This window comes from Hyperolius riggenbachi, chromosome 11, assembly GCF_040937935.1.
Source record: "Hyperolius riggenbachi isolate aHypRig1 chromosome 11, aHypRig1.pri, whole genome shotgun sequence".
NCBI lineage: Eukaryota > Metazoa > Chordata > Amphibia > Anura > Hyperoliidae > Hyperolius > Hyperolius riggenbachi.
Window position 1 is genome coordinate 248,811,076 of NC_090656.1, and position 25,025 is coordinate 248,836,100.

At 45.1% G+C, this 25,025-nt stretch overlaps 1 protein-coding gene across 6 annotated transcripts in view; it reads right to left on the reverse strand.

The window, feature by feature from the left end:
* SLC1A2 (solute carrier family 1 member 2) overlaps positions 1-25,025 on the reverse strand; it is a 216,880-nt gene that overhangs the window by 3,877 nt on the left and 187,978 nt on the right. For 4 of the 6 annotated variants that reach the window (XM_068260521.1, XM_068260525.1, XM_068260520.1 and 1 more), the window contains exons 8-10: positions 20,074-20,268; positions 16,657-16,791; positions 13,797-14,028 (exon numbers count right to left, since the gene is read on the reverse strand). In XM_068260521.1, coding sequence (XP_068116622.1) covers positions 13,797-14,028; positions 16,657-16,791; positions 20,074-20,268 — 562 coding nt within the window. Of the gene's footprint in view, positions 1-1,530; positions 5,831-13,796; positions 14,029-16,656; positions 16,792-20,073; positions 20,269-25,025 lie in introns of those variants that run through there. The other 2 variants (XM_068260523.1, XM_068260522.1) reach the window with 2 other exon arrangements.

A 25,025-nucleotide genomic window follows, 5' to 3' on the forward strand; every position in this document is an offset into this window, starting at 1 on the left:
TTTTGTGCACCTTGTAACTATTTTTGTGTACCTCGCTACTCCTTTGTGTACCTTGTCGCTGTTTCATGTACCTCAACATGATTTTGCAATCCTCATCACTATTTTGTGTGCCATGTCATTATTTTATGTACGTTGAGACTGTTTTATGTACCTCAATACTATTTCATGTACCTCATTGCTAATTTGCGAACCTCACCACTATTTTGTGTACCTAATCATTATTGCGTGTACCTCATTGTGTGTACCGTGTGAATCTTGCCATTACTCTGCATTCCTCGTCACTACTTTGCATACTTTCATCACTATTTTGCGCTCCTCGTCACTATTTTGTGTACCTCGTCACTATTTTGTGTACCTCGTCACTATTTTGTGTACCTCGTCACTATTTTGTGTACCTCGTCACTATTTTATGCATCTTGCCATTATTCTGCATTCCTCATCACTACTTTGCATACCTCGTCGCTATTATGTGTACAAATTCAGAAGGTCCGCGCACGCACTGTAGATCAAATCCACTATTTTTTTTCAATGATCGTGACACAGAATGGCGCCCCGAAACGAATCGTTGGTCTATGGAATGGAATTGGGTGACGATCATCGAATAAAAGTGGATTGATCTACAGTGAGTGTGCGGACGTTCTGGATTTGTACTGACTATGTTTATAGTCCTGCACCTCCACAGTGGTGTGCGATTCTTCTTCTGTTTGTGGACTATGTGTACCTCGTCACTATTTTGTGTACCTCGTCACTATTTTGTGTACCTCGTCACTATTTTGTGTACCTCGTCACTATTTTGTGTACCTCGTCACTATTTCGAGTACCTTGTCATTATTCTGCATTCCTCTTCACTATATATTGTGCTCATCACTATTTTGCATACCTCCTCACTATTTTGCATTCCTAGTCACTATTTTGAGTACCTTGTCATGATTCTGCATTCCTCGTCACTATATTGTGCACCTCGTCACTATTTTGCATACCTCATCACTATTTTGTGTATCTCATCACTGTTTTGTGTACCTAGTCACTATTTTGTGTACCTCGTCACTATTTTGTGTACCTAGACACTATTGTGTGTACCTCGTCACTATTTTGCATACCTAAGTCACTCACTACTTTGAGTACCTCGTCACTATTTTGCGTACCTAGTCATCATTCTGCATTCCTCGTCACTATATTGTATACCTCGTCACTATTTTGTGTAACTCGTCACTTTTTTGCATACCTCATCACTATTTTGCGTACCTAGTCATTATTTTGCATTCCTCGTCACTATTTTGTGCACCTTGTCATTGTTTTGTGTACCTCATCACTATTTTATGTTTCTCCTATTTCTTTTAATACCGGTTAATTGGTGCAGCCATTCATGAGTGCGATAGAAGCATGGGGATACATGCGAGGCTTTCTCCATGCAGACAGAAAAGGCAAGCGGGGAGCGTAGGTTAGTATCATTCACATGCAGCAGAGTCACACATGCCTCAAGCAAGCAGGGGGGAGGAGACACAGCGAGACAGGCAGCAGAATCCAGCAAAGTATTTTAATGTATGAAAAATAACAGCAGATGCTTTGTATAATTCATGGCATTTTACACGAGTGGCGCACCTGCTTACAGATCGCGTCTTTCCTAACCGAGACAGCCAACGTGCCGAGCTCAGGCGGCCGGGGAGCTGTGATTCAGTGAGGCAGGGCAGGCTGGGATATGTAGTACCCCTGCTGCCCCGGCTCTGCTGCCAATCACAGCAAGGCAGGGCAGGCTGGGATTTGTAGTAGCCCTGCGGACCCGGCTCTGCATGTTGCCCAGTGACCAGATTAAAGCATAAGTTTACTTAAAAATCAAATAATGTTAACCCCATATTGCCCCCTGACCAGAATTGCGGTTATAACGCACGGCTGAGTTTGCACCTCTGAGGACTCTCGCTACTAGAAACGGGAAACAGATTGCAAATGATTTAGGCTAGGTTTCCACTTGTGCGTTTTGTATTCGATTTTTCGCATTGAAAATTTGCATAAGTTTAGCAACAAATGGTAGTGAATGGGGTCGTTTTCATTCAATGCGAATTTTCGTATGCAAAAAAATAAATTTGAGGTCCTGCTTAATTTTTTCAGATATTTTACGCGTATCAACTGCAATTTTGCGTATAATGCTTTGCAATGGTATTGCATAGTGATAGCCAAATTTTGCATTCGCATTAAATGTATGGTTACAGGAAGTTGTCAGCAGTCATGACTAAGCTGTTACTAGGCAGATTATGTTAAGTTTGACTAATGCGAAAATTTGCATAAAAATGCGTACAGATTTACATGCAAATTTTTGCCAATCAGAGAAATCGCTTCGATTTTTTGGATGCGAAAATTTCACACTACAGTGGAAACGTAGCCCAAAGCTTGTATGCAAACATAATGAAAATTGTATACAGCAAGGAATTGGGCCTAACCGAATTTAATCATCCCATTTCCAAACTGCATATCATTTACCTTACATTTATATGCCAGCCAATCATTTGCCTCTTGCTGACCATCTTTATGTGACAACCTATTGATTACAGTGTTCTGAGAGTAAATTCTCACCTTACAAAATAAGAAGACTTTTGCACTAGTTTTGCATGAATTTCTAGAATTGTCGTACTGGTAGAACAGTGCAAAACCAGTGCTAATCTGTGGTAGAAATAAGAAGTGTTTTATATCAGGTCTAAAACTCATGCATTTTCTGGATTTTCTGACAAATTGAACATTCGTTGAAAACAACTATGTGATTTTGTCGATCTAATGGAATAGTCAAACTAAATTATCTCATCGGAAAAAAAATGAAAAAACCATAAGAATTTCCTTTCAGACACTTTTGATAAATTTGGCTCATTTGACACTCCAGGTGTCAAACAGAATGAATTCTTACTACACTCATGTGCGTGGGTAAAAGACAACACCCCCAGATCCTTCAGAGGAGCAAGATCAGTAATACATTATAACGATATTATTGACTTGGGTTGTAATTCATCTATTATTACGTTCCCTTATTCTTTAACCTTTTCTCTTTCTCTGTGAACAGTAACAAGCAATATTAATCATGTACACAAACTCATATATATAAAAATACTAATTGCTAAAACAAGCATTTAGGTTTACTTACAATGTAAAAATAAACGATCTAACACTTGTATGTCTGGAATCTGAGAGTGTAGACCGCTAAGATCACACCTAAGCTGTACAGGTGGTCTAACGTCCCCGCCCCCCCATACTTTCCGGTCTAAACTAGATTCTGCAAGAGGAAATGGAGAAAACTAACTTCTCGTGGAAGGGAATTTATTTTAGGATAAAAATCCAAAAAATAATCACTTAAAAAAAAAAAACGTCATGAATAGGCACTGGTGATCCTCTGAGTCTCCCTCTGAAATCGTTTGGTTCTGTCTGAGGCTGGAAGGCCCCCAGAAAGGATGTCTATTTTACTGCCTGACTACAATTTTTTTTCTTTTTTTGCTTGCTAATAACATCTTATTAGACCCCCCCCCAGTTGTCTTCTTAATAGGCTGAAGTGGAGAGAGATGTCAGAGAAGGTAGCAGGTGGGCCCCTTGAGTGAGCCCACTAGGCCCCAGGCACCTGCCCAGGTTGCCTAGTGAATGATCCTGCTCTGGCTAAAAGTATTAGAGGCAGAGGATCAGCTGGGCTGCCAGGCAACTGGTATTGCTTAAAAAGTAATAAATATGGCAGCCTCCATATCCCTCTCGCTTCAGTTGTCCTTTATGGGCCTGCGTACATGGACTTTCAAATTCAAGTCACTTTCTGAGTGCATATTACCGGTAATGACATCAGGCAGCTGTTAAGACACCTCTTAAAGGACACCCGAGGCGAAAATAAACGAATGAAATAAACAATTTTATCTCTCTTCCTTCTCCTAAAAATGACTTAAGATATTCCTCAGTTTTATTTTATGTTTAAATCTACTTTTTAAGTTTTAACTTTCTTATTGTTTTTGCTCAATGACACAATCATTGAAGTATGCCAGAGCTAAACTCTATGAACTATTGGCCCTTTTCATCTCTTTTCTGCTCTGAGAAGCCATTTTCTGCTAGGAAAGTGTTTTATAGTTGGAATTTCTTATCAGTGAGGGTCACACTGTAGTCACTTCCTGTCTGAGTCAGGACTGAGTCAGACACTTACATACCTGATATTTAACTCTTTCAGGCAGAGAAAGAAAAAAAGGAACACAGCCTAGTTATTTGTGTGCTAGGCACTGTACAGACACATGTCTATCTCATCATGTCACATGTCACCTCGGGTGTCCTTTAAGACCACCTGGTCAGTACAGGATGTGGTTTCCTCAGAGGAAGAGAATGAATCATGTAAATAGCCATGGATAAACAGCTGTGCAGGGAGAGTAGTTTTGGAGCGGGGATTCAGATTCTAGCCAATGTCACATCATGACGGCATCTCTTGAAGTGAATTGCGTTGGCTTTCAAGCATGTGGACACGCGGTTACTCAATGTGAGTATAATGAGAAAAGACATATTTGTCAGTCTGGCTCCTTCAGAACAATGGAAGAAGGTTTTATTGGCTGCTCGGGGCTGTTGTACTCGCACACCGAGCTCTGAGAAGGAGCACAGTGCTGACAGCAGCAGTGAGTGAAGACGCCCAGGTGTGGGGGAACTTACAGTGTCCCACTGGCCAATGTCTGCTGTTTAAAGGACAACTGAAGTGAGAGGTACATGGAGGCTGCCATATTTATTTCCTTTTAAAAAATACCAGTTGTCTGGCAGCCCTGCTGATCTGTTTGGCTGCAGTAGTGTCTGAATAACACCAGATACAAGCATGTGGCCAATCTAGTCAGATCTGACAATAAATGTCAGAAACACCTGATCTGCTGCATGCTTGTTCAGGGTCTATGGCTAAAAGTATTAGAGGTAGAGGATCAGCAGGGCTGCCAGGCAACTGGTATTGCTTAAAAGGAAATAAATATGGCAGCTTACACATACCTCTTGCTACAGTTGTCCTTTAAGTGGTCATTACTGCTATACGTCACCAAGAAGTGAGTGGTCTGCCTCTGCCAATCAGTGCTCAGTTTCTGCCTGTCAGTGGTCAGTCTCTGCCTGTCAGTGGTCAGTCCCTGCCTGTCAGTGGTCAGTCCCTGCCTGTCAGTGGTCAGTCTCTGCCTGTCAGTGGTCTGCCTCTGCCTGTCAGTGCTCAGTCCCTGCCTGTCAGTGGTCAGTCTCTGCCTGTCAGTGGTCAGTCTCTGCCTGTCAGTGGTCAGTCTCTGCCTGTCAGTGGTCAGTCTCTGCCTGTCAGCGGTCAGTCTCTGCCTGTCAGTGGTCAGTCTCTGCCTGTCAGTGGTCAGTCCCTGCCTGTCAGTGGTCAGTCTCTGCCTGTCAGTGGTCCGTTTCTGCCTGTCAGTGGTCAGTCCCTGCCTGTCAGTGGTCTGACTCTGCTGATCAGTGGACAGTTTCTGCCTGTCGTTAGTCAGTCTCTGCCTCTCAGCAGTATGGCTCTGCTGATCAGTGGTCAGTTTGTGCCTGTCAGTGGTCAGTCTCTGCCTGTCACTGGTCAGTTTCTGCCTGTCTAGTTAATGTAATAATTATCTAATGTCTTTATAAGTCTTTGGAGGAGAAATAGAAAAATAGGAAATACTATTAACTACGTTCAGATAATGACTACACCAAAACAAACTGACCCAGGAGGCCATAAGCGACACCTGTACACCAATCACCAATCTACACTCTCCTAGGGGGCGCTATCACACTATGTCTACCCTAGCGGGATCTGCTGCTTACCTTACAGGCTAAGGTCCTCGCAGTGCACACAACACTAGAGACAGGACTGGTACTCGACACGATGGTAAAACTGCATGTGTGAGAGCAGCGGAACATGGAAATATGACAAAATGCAACCACAATTCAACATACGTCGCTCCACCCCCTCCGTCAGGAGGAGGAGCAACAGGCATGCATTACAAAAATAAAGTTACAATGATAAGATGATAATACATACAAAAAAAGAAAACAGCGTTATTTACAAAAGACAAGTCATGCAATATTAGCCGATTTACCCCACATATAATAAAACACGCTGTCTCCAGGCAGAGCACGCTGGCGTCTGGAGCTAAAGGGGACCTCAAAGTATAACTGTACTGGCACATAAAAGTTCAGTTCCCTCTTCGTCCTTCCAAAGTGCATCAAAAACTGAAGAAGTAGAATATTCTGGGCCATTTCCTATTAAAGGGGACCTGAACTCAGAACTTCCGCTTTGCTCTAAAAGATAAGCACCAGCATACTAATATTTAAAGAAAAACATTTCTTTGTTACAGCTGATACAAATCTTGCAATAAATCTGCAGTGTGTCTACTTACTGCTTTCATGGTAGCAGACATAGGGTTAATATCCTGTGCTCACAAATTAGCTGCTCTGCTGGGGCAGGGAACTGACACAGCTAAGAGATCAAATTACACTTGTGATTAGTCACAAATGAGGGGGGATTAGACAGGTTAAACTCTGTAAACACAAACAGGGTGTGTTTCTCTGCGTTTTCCTTCTGTCCTGGGCAAGAGTTCAGGTCCTCTTTAACTTTTCTCCTGAGTTTTTTTTCTATGTGGATATTTTCAATCCTGATCAATAAAATACTTTTTAGGGCTCGTTTCCACTATCGCGAATCTGCATGCGTCCAACGCATGCAGATTCGCACATGTAATGCAAGTGGATGGGCCTGTTTCCACTGTAGCGTTGTTGAGGTGCGTTTTTTTCAGCGGTAAAAAAACGCACAAAAGAGCCAACGAATTCGCCTGCGAGTGGAATGCATGCGAATCGCCGCTAATGTATTTAATAGTAAAAACGCATGCGTTTGTTACATGCATTTTTACCCGCGATTTCGCACCTTTTTCAATTTTATTTTGCCCTGGCAGTGTCATGGTTAATATCGCACGCGAAATCGCGGGTAAAAACGCATGCGGAAACGCATACGCATGCGTTTTTACAAGCGTCGGAATGCCGGCGAAATCGCGTCGCAACAGTGGAAACAAGCCCTTAGGCTTCCACCAAGCAAGACATTAATAAAAATTCATTTTCTATGACCTTTTTACTATCCTCTTTAGTACTTTTTCAATTGCTAAGTACTGGAAAAATTACTTTTTAGATAAGATAAAAAATGATCTCCTTGGAAATAACTCAGGAGAAAAGTTAAAAAGTTCCCCCGGTAAAAAAGACAGATTGGAATGGGAAAGGCTTAAAATACTTACCTGATCCAACATCATTGGGTCGCAGGTGATGTTCCGCCCTCCCCTTCGGAAATTAAGTCACACCCATGTTTTTGAAGACTACCAAAGCTCTCCGGAAACTCCCACCTGCACTGCCAAGGCCCACCCCCAGCTCAGCAACCACCAATCAGGCAGTGGCTGCCAAGCTGGGGGTGGGCCGTAGCAATACAGATGGATGTAACCAGAGCCTTGGTGGAGATTTTGAGAAAAAACAAAAACAAGTTTCCACGCCTGCAATGTCGAGGAGGCGGAGCGATCACCTGCCTGGAGGGACGACATCAGAACAAATACGTATTTACCCTGAGATTGGCATAATAGGTTCTGTCTTTTTTTTACCAAGCATACACTTTAATAGGATATAGTCCTTTATGTGGTATGCGCTGATCTGGCTACTGCGGCCTAGTCATTTCCTAATCGCTTCTGGCAGTTGTAACCATAGCAACATCAACTCCAGCCTACCTAAAGATGACAGGAGGTAGACAGGAGGCGGGGCTCTTGGGGTCTGGGTGTGGAGTTTATGCTAGTCAGATATCAGAACCATAAGCTGCCATTACTGAGCCAACTGCCATCATAAACTCCACCCCTACTCTACATATACTAGCTTCCTATACAGACAGGAAGTGCCGCAGTAGCCACACCTCTGTATCCCGGACTCATCATGAAGGGGCCCAGTTTAGTTATTGATACACTGTGGGAGGAGCAAAAGGATAATTGTACTTTTGTGCACAAGTACAATGACAACCATTTTGTAAACTAGAGTTTAACATCCCAATTTGTTTAACCCCCCTGGCGGTTTGCAAAAAATCCGCCAGGGGGCAGCAAATCTTTTTTTTTAATTTTTTTTTTTTTTTTCATGTAGCGAGACAAAGTCTCGCTACATGATAGCCGCTGCTCAGCGGCATCCCCCCAGCCCCTCCGATCGCCTCCGGCGATCGGAGATCAGGAGATCCCGTTCAAAGAACGGGATCTCCTGGAGGGCTTCCCCCATCGCCATGGCGACGGGCGGGATGACGTCACCGACGTCATCGACGTCGTGACGTCAGAGGGGACTCCGATCTGCCCCATAGCGCTGCCTGGCACTGATTGGCCAGGCAGCGCACGGGGTCTGGGGGGGGGGGGCGGCCGCGGCGAGAGGAATTGCGGCGGATCGGCGGGTAGCGGCGGCGATCAGATGCTACACGCAGCTAGCAAAGTGCTAGCTGCGTGTAGCAAAAAAAAAATTATGCAAATCGGCCCAGCGGGGCCTGAGCGGTGCCTCCCGGCGGCATAGCCCGTGCTCAGCACGGGCTTACCGCCAGGGAGGTTAAAGAAAAAAAAAACACACATAAAAAACCTAAAACACAAAAACGTTTCAGATTCAGAGCAGATTAAAAGTCAAGGGACAAAATGGCCAACTGCATGGAGACAGGTACACTTTGTACATACAAACAGCATTAAAGTTATATTGGCAACTCAATAACCTCTTTGCTGTTGGAGAGGTTGGCGTGACTCCGCCCCGCGACAGGTCCTGCAACCCCTCAATCAGCAAAAAAGGCACGTTGTTATAATAAGAGAGGTAATTCAGGGAATAGACAAGCTAGGAGCCATCTCAGCACCCTCTGCTGCTACCTTGTATCATGGAAGAGCAACCTAGGGATGGTCAGTGAGATGCAAACAGTTTTGAGTTGATGCAGAATTATGCACATTTTGCATGCAAATTTATGAAGCTTGGAAATTGACCAATCGAATTTTACCCTAGCAGGATTTGATTGGTGCATTTTTAAGCTGCACACATTTGCATACAAAGTTTGCTCACTAACCAATCAGAAATTAGCATCCAGCTGAGAGTTGCAAGCTGATATCAGACTTATTGTTAGAAAAAGGGGGATAATTCTTCCCACGCGACCAGCAAGGAATCTGATAGTCTATCAGTATTAACATTTTTTTTATTATTTCCTGATTGTCCTCTTACCTCCTGCATGAGAAAAGATGCTGTCTTTGCTCCTTCTCAAAATATTAAGTCTGAGGGAGGCACTGATGACTACACATTAAAGTGGGTTGTAACATCCAAAAATAAAAAAAAATTGCCCAAAATTAGTTAGTGCCCCAAATATACCGTATGTATCCCCCCCTTTTTTTCTAAAATAGCTCCCTATATATCCCCTATTTTGGGTATTTATTTTACCTAATCTGGGGGTGCCTTTTCCTAACTGTAGGAACTGTGCAGTGCCAGCCAGATTGTGGGAAGTTTTCTTTCTTTCTTTCTTTGTTTGCTACAATAACAAACTTATCTCAGAATTCAAAATAAAAGGAAGCTTTCTATTCCAGATAAGGTAAGGACACTAAGTTCAGAAGGTAATTGAATCCCCTCCCTTTGAAGAGTTTGTGAAGTGATGTAAGTCTGTAGTGGAGGTGATAATTGCTGTGGGAGGGACAGTAAGCTGTGGCAGAAGAGAGGGAAAATGTGACACTGAGTTGTGTTGATAAAAAGAGAAATACAAGAAAAGGGCGGAAGTGATGTCACTTTTGGCATCACAGGGAAATAGTAAAGATGGAAACCAGCAGAAATATTATTTTCTTCTTTTATATCACATTTCTCTTAAATCTGACAGTGACCACTTAAAACAACAAGATAGGTAAGCTAAATAAGTACATTCTTATTGTATGCATTATATATATTTTTCAGTTAATATGGAGTTTCATCCCACCTTAAAGTGGATCCGGGATAAACTTTTATTCATTGCATAATTGTGTTCCTTTCATATAGTTCATATAGTTTATAGGGCATTCCTCAAGCCAAATACTTTTTTTGTTTTGTTTTAATACTCTAACTATAAACTAAACAAGCCTCGCCCACAGCTTTTCACAGTGCCTTGGCACTCTGAGACCTATGTAGCAAGGACTTATGGGAGCTCAGTCTGGGCAGGAGGAGGAGGTTACTAGCCAGAGATTTCAGAGGCAGAGGGGAGGAGGAGAGGGGACTGAATTTACACAGGCAAGCTGACAGCATCTCCAGCCCTCAGCCTGTGACAATGTGACAAACAGAACGTGGCTGCTCTCATTGTATCACAGGAAGAAATAATCATAAACTTTTGAAGCTGTTTGCAGCTAGATTCGCTGCGTAAACTATCTAAACTGTAGATAAGATATATAGAGAAGTTACTTGTTATAGTTAGTTTTTCATTTCAGATCTGCTTTAAAGAGAAAATTTACCCAATAATAACTTAATGCATAAAATTGTGTAGCACTGTGGGAAGTTTTTCTCCGCCTCTGTGTAGTAAGTAGGAACATCACATGATCTCCCAGAGTGCTCTGGGGCAGAAGCTGTATAACTATATAGCCTAGGCTAAACATCTCTGGTAGGGTGGGTTTACATACCAACATACAGCAATATATGGTTATGCGAAGCATTCCTGAAGCCGAGATCAGGATAATTTACAGAGCGTAGGAAGAAAGCTTAGTTTAGAGAGGGAGTAAGGAAGGAGTACACTCCCACACAGAGGCTTTGTAAACTCATGCTAAGTCCTGCTGTTTGTTGAGATCTTGGGGTGTCAGATCTGAAACGAGTTCTGTTTGTTTTTCTTTTCATCTCAGATAAACGCGATTTGTTTTCAAGCCCACAAAAGGCAAATCTGAAGGCCTGGGGAAAGTAATTAGCTGTATTTATGTATCATAAAGACATGCATCCTCTTGTTCCACGCTGAGCAATTATCATCACCGTCCTCATTAGGACATTTCTGGGTGGAGTCCAGCCAGGGAGCGGGTGAGTAATCTGCCAGCCTCGCTTCCCCTCACTGGCGACTTGTCAGGGATATTCTACGCTATTCAACATATCTGGGGCTTGTCTACAGGGGAAATCAAACTATTTTGAAATATAAAAGCATCAGGGACAGCCATATGATACCAGGAAAAAAAACACATATATATTAGTAGATAAATACTTCTACTACTTACATAACATATGTATTGTACTATCCATATTTTGATTTCAGTGAATTTAATGTAGTAAATAAAGAGAAAACTGTTTCAGGCATTTTCCATCTTTACTGCCTGACTGAAGCCAATCCTGATGTCATTTCCTCCCTTACTTTTTTTCCCTCCAGTCTGAAATGGCGTAGGCATTGCCAGATGAGAGCCGATGAACGACAGCAGAAAGTGTTCTGCTGTGAAGCAGTATCTGGAAGCAGGAAACAGTATAGACATGCTCCTGCACATGGTTTTTGTGAGTGGGTGGATAGATTTCTTCACTTGTGGTTGGGTTGGGGAGAGCCTCTGTGCCCCCCTGGAATGGCAGGGGTCGCAGGGGGGATTGCTACGCCCATGCTGCCAGCCCTCCTTCCCACCGAGCTCTGTACTAGAAACTGCACTGTCATATCTAGTTTGCTGTGTGAGGACAGCATAGATCGTATTTCAGCAGCTTCTGCAGAGGCATGAGGTAGATTTCCCTTCTCAGCCTTGTGTCACACTGAACTGCCCTCAGCCAATCAGTGAGGAGCAGGAATGTGGGAGGAGAGATAACAAGCTTCCCTCTCCCCAGCAATGTACCAGAATAGAGCCAGGCTGACTGAGATGAGATTCATTACAGCAGAAACATTTATGATTATACTGGAATGCTTGCAATGCAGGGCTGGGATGTAAACTACATAATAAGGACAGTGCAGTGGGTAATTGGAATTTGATTTTATGGCTGACAATCCCGCTTTAGATACATATATATAACATTTACATTTCTCACAGAGTAGAATCCACCATAATATTAGTTGTTTCCTCCTATGTTGCTGTCACTTACAGTAGGTATTCAAAAGCTGACAGATTATGGACTAGTCCATCTTCTCATGGGATATTCTCCGTATTATTTGTATTCTTTACAATAGCACTCCGTGGAAAGGATCAACACAAAGACGCCTGTGGGACTGAGCAACTACCATTCAGTAAAAGAACATTAAACACCTGAGGAACCCCCATGAGGAAATGGACTAATCCAAAACCTGTCAAATTTTCCAGATTATCACTACCTAGCAGTGGTGATCGTAATCAGCTGATTTACGATTAAGCAAAATTTCCCGTAAATTTTCGCATTTACACTCATACGTAATTACGATTTGTAAAATTCAATTGATTTCGTAGGGATTCGTAATTTTACCTATAACTTTGCATACTTTTCGCGTAATTTCGTGCCGAATTTGGCGGTGAAGAGCAAAGCCCCCTTACATGGTAGTGACACTAAAATTGCTACACGTGTTAAGGAGAATATTGGGTATAAGGTAAAAAATAATTTTCCAAAAAGACCTTGTAGTTTTTGAGAAAATTGTTTTTAAAAATGAAAAGAAAAAGTGTTTTTAAACTAAAAAATGACAGTTTAAAAACCATTTTTCGTTGCATATTTAAAAACAATTTTCTCGAAAACTACAATGTCTTTTTGAAAAATTATTTTTTTTAACCAAATATTCTCCTTAACATATGTAGCAATTTTGGTAGCAATAGCATGTTTGGGGGGACTTTGCTATTAACCGCTAAAGTCGGCACAAAATTGCGTGAAATGGTGCGGAAATTACGCAAAATTATGAAATATTACTATTACATACAAAATGAATTACAATTTTCCCTGAAATTTCACATTACGATTACGATGCGTAAATGCAAATTACGTTGTGAAATTTCGCATATGCGAAATTTCAGCCCACCACTGCTACCTAGCGTATGTGACAGCGACATAGGAAAAAAATTATTTACCTGAGGAACCCCCATGAGGACATGGACTAGTCCAAAACCTGTCAGATCTGCCATATTATCACTACCTGGCGTATGTGACAGCGACATAGGAAAAAATATTTTGCCTGAGGAACCCCCATGAGGACATGGACTAGTCCAAAACCTGTCAGATCTGCCATATTATCACTACCTGGTGTATGTGACAGCGACATAGGAAAAAAAATAATTTATAGTGCATATAACTCTTGAAGAAAAGGACATTTTATATATGTGTACGTTAGATTTTACAATTTTTTACGAAAGTTGTCCTATAATGGTAAGATTTATGTTTGGCATTTATAATTGACAGTCAGCTGTGGAATGTTAAATCTGACAGTAAGCTCCTATTGCAACAATACTATGGAGTACCGACTGCCCAGAGACTCCCACCTTCTTGCTTGATTAATTAGCTACACAGAGGCTACTGATTGGCTGCAGCTACCTGTCCATCCCTAGAGCTAGTGTAGTTCCAGTGAACAAGGATAGAGAGAACAATATTTTGGCCCTCAGTTTTTCCCTCAGTGGCTAGACCACGATTCCCTGCTGCCGTTTCAGCCTATGGTATAGCAGCACTCCCAGAATGCTCTGCTCCTCCTGGTTCTCTTCCATGATACATTGCAGCAGCTCCAGGGAACTCTCGCTCTTACCAAACCCCGCTGAATGTTAGAACGTTAACCTTCCAAGGCTGACACAGGATATGGGGGGTGGCCTGGCCGGTTGTAACCGCAAGCGCTGCTACAACCACGCCACAGACTAAACAGTACATGCAGGTGCAAAAGAAGAGCATGCAGTCTATATACAGGTCTCGATATCCATAAGGGTGAAGGGTACCTTGCAGTCGTCAACTACCACGGAATTGTGCGCTGCGTAAATGCACTGGTTGGAATTGTTCTCCCGATGGTTCTTCATGTCGTCGTAGATGGATTGAGTCTTAGTAATTTCTGTTTCCTGCTGCGCCGCGTGCTGCTTGTCCAGCTCGTCCAGTTCTGCCTTGGAGAGGTGGTAGACAATACCTGCGCCAAAGGAGTCCCCTACGACATTGACGGAGGTCCTCATCCGATCCCTGAGGGAGGGTGAGAGAGAGAAGAAATCAAGAGTATAATAGATTCATAGCATACAGAGAATTTGTGAGATTTTTCTACCCATGCTTCCCTCCTCACCGCAGAGGGCAAATAGATTGATATTTCGTGGACTTCTGACTTCATCAGGCGTTGAGAAGGCATTTTTACACAATGATTACCATAGTAAGCTATTAGGCAGCCTAAGCTGTTAGAACCTCCCATGGCCATGTGACTAATGAAGGTGTGGTTTGGACTTCCTAGGTGTAAGCAGGCAACTGTAGGTCAGTGCTGAAGAGGACATGTTTGACTATGTTTTGGCAAAACTACAACTTTTGTTTTACTTAAAGCAGAGGTCTGGTAAACCTGAGATCTTCCAGGAGGAAAAAAAGCACAGGAGAGACCAGGAACCCCTTATGGTGTAGTATGTTGTACAAACAGTATATAAGACCAATAAAAGCGATGCTCAAAAACCCAGGGTGCGGAACGGCAAACGCAGTATATAAGCTTTGAGCGTGATCTATCCGATTACACTTGTGGATGTATACGTCTTGAAAAAGGTTAGGTCATTCCCTAGAATAAGTTTAGTTAGGGGGGAGACCGTGAACTGATAACCACCCCTGTAAGGGGTCATATCGTATCTTGGGATGGAGGAAGGCCCTTCAAAAAGAATACATTTAAAAGGTAACAGGAACTTACCTCAGTATGACACACAGTTTACGGTAAAAAAAAAAAAACACCATACAGCGCATTTCGTGGGGGTCACTCCACTTCCTCAGTTCCGTAAATAGTGTGTCAAGATAAGTATCCCACGGCTCGGCATGCCTGTCTCAGGCGCTTCAAGCTTTGTGATACGTGCTCTAAGACACTATTTACTGACCTGAGGAAGCAGGTTGACCCCCTTGAAATGAATTGTCTGGTGTTTTTTGTTGTTGTTTTTTTTAACAAATAAATTACCTCTTTTTTACCCTAAACTATGCAAATTGCCGCTATCTGGCAAGGATTTTTAGTGTTAGGTGTGTGTGTGTGGGGGGGGGGGGGGGGGGGGGCTCCTAAGAGAATAAGGTTAGGCACCACTATAAGGGGTGTCAGGTAGTGATAATCTTAATCAACTAAATACGATTACACAAAATTTTGCGTACATTTTCGCTATTACGCCTATACGTAATTGCGATTTGTAAATTCAATTGATTTCACAGTCATCCATAATTTCGCATAAAATTTAGTGTAATTTTCACGTAATTTCATGCCGACTTTAGCAGTGAATAGCAAACCCCCATACATGCCATTGACACCAATGTTAAAGAGGAACTCCAGCCTAAACAAACATACTGTCATTAAGTTACATTAGTTATGTTAATTAAAATAGATAGGTGATATAATCTCTTACCCACCCTGTTTTAAAAGAACAGGCAAATGTTTGTGATTTCATGAGGGCAGCCATTTTTTTGGGTTGAAAGGAGGTGACAGGGTGCATGAGACACAGTTCCAACTGTCCCGTGTCCTGAGCACCTCTCCCAGTTGCCAGGCAACGAGAACATCATCAGAAATCATATCATGCTTTGCACAGCATCAGGGGAAAAAAGCCTGGGCAGTTTTCTTTGATGGGGCGGATCTTAGCTAAACATGCAGCTAAAAATGAGACTTCTATAAGAAAAACAAAGTTGTAATGCTGTGAAACTGTTAAAGAAACACCAAGCCTTTTCAGTGCTGCTGAGTAGATTTTTAGTCTGGAGGTTCACTTTAAGTAAGGAGACATATTGCTACATATGTTAAGGAGAATAGTAGTGGGTACAAGTAAAAAAAAAAAAAATAATTCCAAGACTCCCCCAATGGGGGAAGGGGGGCATTGAGGTTAAGCACAACCAGGGGCTGTTAAAGGAGTTCTCTGGAGTTTAAAAAAAAAAACACAAACTGCCACTCACCTGGGGCTGCTATCAGCCTCCTGCAGCTGTCATGTCCCACGCTGTCCTCCTCCGATCCGCAGTTCCCCGCCGCCGGTCCCGGTCTGAATAGTCCTTTAGCGAGACTGCGGCTGCCTGGCCGTGGCCGTACTTGCTCCCGCTCGCGTCTCTGGGAGCTTACTGCGCAGGCACAGTACGAGAAAACCTCGTACTGCGCAGTAAGCTCCCGGAGACGCAAGCGGGATCGCGCACTATTCATTCTGGTTGGACGAATAATTGACTGGAGCCGGCGGCGGAGAACTGCGGATCGGAGGAGGACGGCGTGGGACATGACAGCTACAGGGGGCCAATAGAGGCCCCAGGTAAGTGTCTGTTTGGTTTTTTTTTTAAATCCAGAGAACTCCTTTAAGGTTAGGAATCAATAGAGGGAGGGATCAGGGAGAGTGGGGTTAGGCTACGTCAAAGATTACTGATATTTTACTATTGGAATTAGAATTAAGTAGTAGAATATGGGTAGTTTGGAATATGGGTAATTTTTCTGATTTTCTACCAGCAGAAATCTCTGGCGCCCTTTTTTCAGGCGCCTTTTTAACATGTATGCGTGAGAAGGACATGAAAAATAAAGTTACAAATTCATGTATCGCTGCACATGTCCCATCATAAGTTCTGCCACGCTGTTGTCATGGTTACATGATGCTGATGAGCAGGAAACCCAGGGTTGGTACTCACAGAAGCCAGTCTACAGCCACCAGCAGGCTGATGTCTTGGGTGGGCAGTCCGACAGCTGTCAGGATGAGAAGCATGGTCACTAGGCCGGCACTGGGGATACTGGCCGCTCCCACACTGGCCAATGTCGCTGTCAGGCTTGGAGACAAAGAAGACAAACAGGAATCAGATACAGATGTCCACAAAACACAGACAAGGGAACAGCAGATTTCATGCTTGGACTGTAATCACTGCCTCATTCTGTCACAGTTGCAGTTTAGAAACCACACTCTGTCTTTTAAGCTATAAAACAAAGCAGAAATAATAACTCTTTGAACTTTCCTGCAATAAAACCTTATCATAAGCTGCCTTAAACTGTGTCTTGGTTCAGAAAACAGGACTGTATTGGACTCAGTGGGTGGAAGAGCTCAGAGAAGATCTTTTGCATAGATAACAACGTGAGTTTTTTATCTCTTCCTGTACTGAAAAACAATATGAGCCTATTTTCTTTGCTACTAAAGTTCTATTTCTTAGCTGTACTACACATATAATTCATTATATCATAGGAGCACAGATCAGCGGGAGGGGAGGAGCACAGATCAGCAGGAGAGGAGGAGCACAGATCTGCAGGAGGAAAGGAGCACAGATCAGCGGGAGGAGAGGAGCACAGATCAGCTGGAGGAGATGAGCACAGATCAGTGGGAGGAGCACAGATCAGCAGGAGGGGAGGAGCACAGATCAGTGGGAGGAGAGGAGCACAGATCAGCAGGAGGAGAGGAGCACAGATCAGTGGGAGGAGAAGAGCACAGATCAGCGGGAGGGGAGGAGCACAGATCAGTAGGAGGAAAGGAGCACAGATCAGCGGGAGGAGAGGAGCACAGATCAGCTGGAGGAGATGAGCACAGATCAGTGGGAGGAGCACAGATCAGCAGGAGGGGAGGAGCACAGATCAGTGGGAGGAGAGGAGCACAGATCAGCAGGAGGGGAGGAGCACAGATCAGCTGGAGGAGATGAGCACAGATCAGTGGGAGGAGAGGAGCACAGATCAGTGGGAGAGGAGGAGCACAGATCAGCAGGAGGGGAGGAGCACAGATCAGCAGGAGGGGAGGAGTACAGATCAACGGGAGGGGAAGAGCACAGGTCAGTGGGGGGAGAGGAGCACAGATAAGTGGGAGGGGGGGAGAACAGATCAGCGGGAGGGGGGGAGCACAGATCAGCGGGAGGGGAGGAGCACAAATCAGTGGGAGGGGAGGAGCACAGATCAGTGGAAAGGGAGGAGCACAGATCAGCAGGAGGGGAGGAGCACAGATCAGTGGGAGGAGAGGAGCACAGATCAGCAGGAGGGGAGTAGCACAGATCAGTGGGAGGAGAGGAGCACAGATCAGCAGGAGGGGAGGAGCACAGATCAGCAGGAGGGGAGGAGCACAGATCAGTGGGAGGAGAGGAGCACAGATCAGCAGGAGGGGAGGAGCACAGATCAGCAGGAGAGGAGGAGCACAGATCAGCAGGAGAGGAGGAGCAAAGATCAGCCGGAGGAGAGGAGCACAGATCAGTGGTAGGGGAGTGCACGGATCAGTGGGAGGAGAGGAGACAGATCAGAAGGAGGGGAGGAGCACAGATCAGTGGGAGGGGAAGAGCACAGATCAGTGAGGAGAGGAGCACAGATCAGTGGGAGGAGAGGAGCACAGATCAGCAGGAGAGGAAGAGCAAAGATCAGCCGGAGGAGAGGAGCACAGATCAGTGGGAGGGGAGTAGCACAGATCATTGGGAGAGGAGGAGCACAGATCAGAAGGAGGGGAGTAGCACAGATCATTGGGAGGGGAGGAGCACAGATCAGTGGGAGGGGAAGAGCACAGATCAGTGGGAGGAGAAGAGCACAGATCAGCGGGAGGGGAGGAGCACAGACCAGTGGGAGGAGAGGAGCACAGATCAGTGGGAGGAGAGGAGCACAGAACAGCAGGAGGGGAGGAGCACAGATCAACAGGAGGGGAGGAGCACAAATCAGCAGGAGGGGAGGAGCACAGATCAGCAGGAGGGGAGGAGCACAGATCAGCGTGAGGGGAGGAGCACAGATCAGTGGGAGGAGAGGAGCACAGATCAGTGGGAGGAGAAGAGCACAAATCAGTGGGAGGGGAGGAGCACAGATCAGTGGGAGGAGAAGAGCACAGATCAGCGGGAGGGGAGGAGCACAGATCAGTAAGAGGAGAGGAGCACAGATCAGTGGGAGGAGAGGAGCACAGATCAGTGGGAGGAGAAGAGCACAGATCAATGGGAGAGGAGGAGCACAGATCAGCAGGAGGGGAGGAGCACAGATCAGCGGGAGGGGAGGAGCACAGATCAGCGGGAGGGGAGGAGCACAGATCAGCGGGAGGGGAGGAGCTCAGATCAGTGGGAGGGGAGGAGCACAGATAAGGGGGAGGGGAGGAGCACAGATCAGCAGAAGGGAAGAGCACAGATCAACAGGAGAGGAGGAGCACAGATGACCAAGAGAGCAGGAGCATAGATCAGTGGGAGGGGAGGAGCACAGATCAGCAGGAGAGGAGGAGCACAGATCAGTGGGAGAGGAGGAGCACAGATCAGCAGGAGGGGAGGCGCACAGATCAGCAGAAGGGGAGGAGCACAGATCAGTGGGAGGGGAGGTGCACAGATCAGCAGAAGGGGAGGTGCACAGATCAGTGGGAGGAGAGGAGCACAGATCAGTGAGAGGGGAGGAGCACAGATCAGCAGGAGAGGAGGAGCACAGATCAGCGGGAGGGGAGGAGCACAGATCAGTGGGAGGAGAGGAGCACAGATCAGTGGGAGGAAAGGAGCACAGATCAGTGGGAGGGGAGGAGCACAGATCAGCGGGAGGGGAGGAGCACAGATCAGTGAGAGGGGAGGAGCACAGATCAGCAGGAGAGGAGGAGCACAGATCAGCAGGAGGGGAGGAGCACAGATCAGTGGGAGGGGAGGTGCACAGATCAGTGGGAGGAGAGGAGCACAGATCAGTGGGAGGGAAGGAGCACAGATCAGTGGGAGGGGAGGAGCACAGATCAGTAGGAGGGGAGGAGCACAGATCAGCGGGAGGGGAGGAGCACAGATCAGTGAGAGGGGAGGAGCACAGATCAGCAGGAGAGGAGGAGCACAGATCAGCAGGAGGGGAGGAGCACGGATCAGTGGGAGGGGAGGAGCACAGATCAGTGGGAGGGGAGGAGCACAGATCAGTGGGAGGGGAGGTGCACAGATCAGTGGGAGGGGAGGTGCACAGATCAGTGGGAGGGGAGGAGCACAGATCAGCGGGAGGGGAGGAGCACAGATCAGTGGAAGGGGAGGAGCACAGATCAGCAGGAGGGGAGGAGCACAGAAGGAACATCTATTTGTAGCCAGTAAGGATGATTTTAGTACACATTACCAAATGAATATTCCTCTTATTCATATTGTCATCCAGCTGATATGACTCACCTGACTGTCACTATCTGACCCCCATCCAGAACGATACCATTCATCTGAGCGATAAAGATGGCCGCCACTGCCTCGTACAGAGCTGTGCCGTCCATGTTGATTGTGGCCCCGACAGGAAGCACGAAACGTGTCACTCTCTTATCGATGCCGAGATTCTCCTCCAGACAGCGGAAAGTGACCGGCAGGGTTCCGGCGCTGCAACACAACAACAGAGAAAGGGCATGAATATGTGCAGGACTGTTCCCAATAAATTGAGTGAAATTGAAACCCTAATTCCTCCACCATCCCTCCCCCCCCCCATCCTCCCACGGGACGCTCGATTTCGGGAGTCATATGAACACACTATGTGAGTGGACTGCCACAAGAAGACATACATTGTGGGTCCAGACATGTCGTCCATACATCAGGCGGTTTATGGGTAGAACGACCAGGAGACAGATCTTTGTCCATACACCGCAGGCCAATTCCAGATCATCGATTTCATGCTGAAATAGATTGAGAATCGGCCTTGTGACGCTACATACGCCACCTCGCCGGCCCAATGCTCTCCCCCAAATGTCAAAGTCCCCGCCCCCCCCAAAGTGCTGTATACTTTAACTGTCCGTGTCCACCACTGGCTCCGGGCTCCATTCGCAATCTGCGAATACGCGCCCCACGTGGTTGTCGGCATATATGTGGGCCTGTGCATGACGTCACACACGCGCCCACCTCACACCATCAACCACGTGGGGTGCATGTATGCAGATTGCGGAGCGGGGAACCAGCGGCGGGAACATTTTCATTAGGGGGGACAGCGCCTGGGGCTCCGCTCGCTGTTACCGCCGTGCACCCGATCGACACAACGGTCCGACATCAGCATGTCCGATCAATACATACAACCACTTTCCGCCCAAAATTGGTTGCATCATAGCTCGGGCATGCTCTTGGCGGCAAATATGATCATCCGATACAATAATAATTATCTAATGAGATGGTCGATCGGCCGCCAAGTCGAGAGATGTATGGCCAACCTTAATAAGTTTTATGAATCAATCCTATTATCTTTATTTGTTATTATTTTTAATATGTGTTACGTATATATAAAAGGGGCACTACAGCGAAAAACTGTAAAATATGTGCAAACATATACAAATAAGAAGTACATTTTTTCCAGCGTGAAATGAGCCATAAATCACCTTTCTCCAATGTTGCCGATTCTGCCATGGCCAGATTTACTCGAATTCGTGATTGGGGGTATCCGAGCATCGCTAGTGTCTGTTCTATTAACTGTCTCAGATCTGTCGATGTCAAAATGGCAGATGAAATACAGAACCTTGCCTTCTTAAAACAGAAGGGATTTGCAATTGTTCAGGTTGGAGTGAGCATATGATTTCTCCCACAGTGCATCACTGCTGATTATGCAAATCATCCTTTGTTGTCCCTGTAAGCTAGCCACACCTCCAGAACCACTGGAATGCAATGCTGTGTCAGCTTGTTAATTTGTACAGAGCCACAATAATCCAACATGCATACAGACTGTTTCGGATTGGTTGGTCCTCATCAGTGCATGGCATGGATTAATGTGGCTCTATGGAGTAGGACTTGAAACACCCAGAGTTACAGAGTAAGGGGCTGAAAGAGACCAAAAAGTTTCCTTACTAAAATGCTATCAGGGACAACAAAGAGATGATTTGCATATTCAGCAGTGATGCATTATGGGGGACATCATATGCTCACGCCAACCTAAATTATCGCAGTTACCTATCTATTTTAAGAAGGCAAACTTCTGTTTTGCATAGCATTTAAGTAAGGACGCTTTTTGGTCTCTTTCAGCCCCCTTGCACACTCCTAGGAGTTCTGGTTCACCATGAGCTTGCTAGGCAGATGGAAGCCATTTTGTTGGCAGTAAACCTTTGACACCGCCATGTAATGAAACACAAAACAGGGCCTTTTGCCAACTACGGGAAGCAGCATTCCCATATAAACAGCTTTTACTTTTTGTTTTTTTTATATGCTTCGTTCCGAGGGACTGTTTCTCTTTAAAGTTTCATGACCAACAGCTGAGCTTGTGGCTGCTACTCTTGTAGATTCCCACCACTTAGATGATCTGTTGTTGTGATCAGGTCCCTCACCACCATCTAATAGATAGGAAACTTATGCTCCTCCATCGGTACTCTGACCTATCTCGCCTAGGAAAAGTTTGGCCTTACAGGAAGCCAGTATGGGCCTAGCTCCACACACGGTTAAATATATATACGTATATCCGAACAATACAGACTTTTACACTTCACAGAAGGAATGCTGAGGCCTCTCGAATCGAAACAGTCTGGACAAATTATTTACATTGACAGGATGAAGAGAGGGTTTCAATAGAGTCTTCAGAAGACAGGAGACCTCACCTACGAGAGCAGCAGCCGTGAAATTAAATTGGCTATAGGCAGGTTCAGGCGATTTCTACCACACAACAGAAAGGAGGAAGGAGAGCTTTCTGCTGTAATTGCCAAATAAAATAAACGCTTGTTAACTTCAGGCTACCGATGGGTTGAGGCCTCCAAAGTCAACAGCTGTGAGCTATCAGTCAAGGCTGGTCTCCCATTACTAAAACAACAGTTTTCCAGCTTCTCAACGGAGGGTGAGGACAGAGGGATGACTTCGTAATACCATTACGGAGTGTAGCTTCCAGTTTAGAGAAAGCCGAGGCCTTGTTCTCCTCTCAGTTCCTGACCTCTGTCTGTGGAATTAGAGCCAGATCAGAACAAAGAGAAGACAAGCTGTTGGACAATTTTCGCTAAACCCAACATGTGTAAACACTTTTAGGATTATGCTGAGATTGTTTTGGGGGCTCTAAAAAAGTTGTCCAACAAATTGTAACTAGAAGTGGTGCAAGGAGCTGGTTAATGTAACGTTAACAGAAGAATTTAAAATCTGACTAGTGGGTAGAAGATATATTCACAATCCCAGGAAGGCTCCCTGTTCTCCTTCTCTTTCTCTGGATCCAGCATGCCTATTCTTAGCGATGAAGTCTGTAGGCAGCTGTCTCCAGGCAGCCATGTCCAATCGTCCTTGCTCCTTCTAGACACAATGCTCACAACTGAATGGTGTTCCTATAATCAAAGCTGTCCCATAGAGCCAACAAGCACTGGAAGAGGTAGCTTTTATAACCATCTTTTATAGGAACTCGGTAGTGCTCACCACCAGCTTTGCAACATCAAAGGGGACAACAGACCTGGAAAATAGGATGCCAGGGACCAGAGGGAGCTCTCTCCTATGGAGGTGGCTATCAGTTGTCACTTCCCATGGGTTCTTCAAACACAACCCAAGAAGGTTAGAGTGACCCCGATAACAGGATAGTCTGTAGGAAGTAGGGCTGGATTTGAAGCTCAATGGACTTCACCTGTTGAAGATTAGAGCTGTGAAACTATATACGTGGGCAACATCGAGATGGTACACACCATCAAACAGAGACCACTGTATGGATCCGCAATGTGGGGTGAAAATATTCCTCTTTTGCAAAGTCTTTCCGTTTGGTCTGAGCAACTGTGTGCACGCGGTATATTTCCTGCTTTACAGTCCTCACAACCAATTTAATTCCATTGCACAAAAGGTTTTAGGGTCGGTTCATACTATGCCCACTGCCCTGCAGTTTCGTGGAGGAGACCAGATAAAGGACTCAAAATGGACAAAATGAGGTCTGCAATGATATTCTATGGGCCACTTCACTTCCATTTGAGGCCACTGGGACTCAATGAGCAAAAATCCAACCTGAATAAATTTTTCTCAGAAAGTAGATTGCATCGCTGTTCTTTTGACAAAGGGGAGGTGGCACCAGATAAAGCAATGCAAACTGTGGTGGTGCAGTGTATGCATGCAGCACATATATGATACTGCTAAGGTGTAGACAAGATAATACAAGACACAACATTCATATCACGCTTTTTAGGGTTAGAATCTATGGATTAATAGATAAGATTTACCTTAATAAATATAAAATATTGACCAAATTGTAGACATAACAAAAACTCATTCAGGGAACCTCCTGATCACACCTGTCAGGTGTTCCTAACTTACTTATAATTAAATCAAACAGGTGTATCTGTTACAGGGTTGAGCAGAAACTACGCATATGCGTAATTTACGAAATACGCATCACGTAGTATTACGTATGTTGAAAACTACGCGTAGTAAAATACGCGTAGTCATTCCGCTGAGCTTCATAGCTACGTTTGCTACACATACTTACCGTGTATTATGCGTAGCTTCGCACGTGTAGTTTACCTTGCGTAGTAACGCGTAGACACATGTCGCTAGGCGCAAACTACGCGTACTTCGCACATTACGCTCTCCTACGTGGTTGAGTTGGCTGGCTTAGTTTCCACAATAGGCGCTTATACGTAGTTTCGTACGCGTAGTTTCCTCGGTAATGATTCATTTGATTCAATACAAAAAGAACTGGCTCATTAATGAGCCGGTTACTATAGCTTAGAAAGCGTCCTGTGCGGACGTATACCGCCAGCTCCCGCTCTCCCTCCCCACCTGCCTGCACCTGTCACCCCTCACCTAGCCTGGCACCCGGTGCCTAGGAGAGGGTGACAGGTGAGGAGGCGGGGAGGACAGCGGGAGCCGGCACTATGCGTCGGCAGGGAGCATTCTAAGGTATAGTATAGTTAATTGCCGTGGGAGATCTTCAATCAACTTAACTGAAGATCGCAAGATTGGAGGATACTGTATACGTTGGATCGTTTACTGAGGATATGGGCGTGGGAACATTTTTTTAAAGGTACAGGTAAGTATTCCTGGTTAATTTAGAATAATAAAATACTTTGCTCGTGGTTGTGTTTTTATTTCATTTAACCCTTTGTGGAAATGGGATAGGGGTACTTTATACCCCAATACTCATTTCTCCTGGGAGGGGGGTGGGCATCTGGGGTCCCCTTCTTAAAGGGGACTCCCAGATGCTGCCATGAACCCCCCCC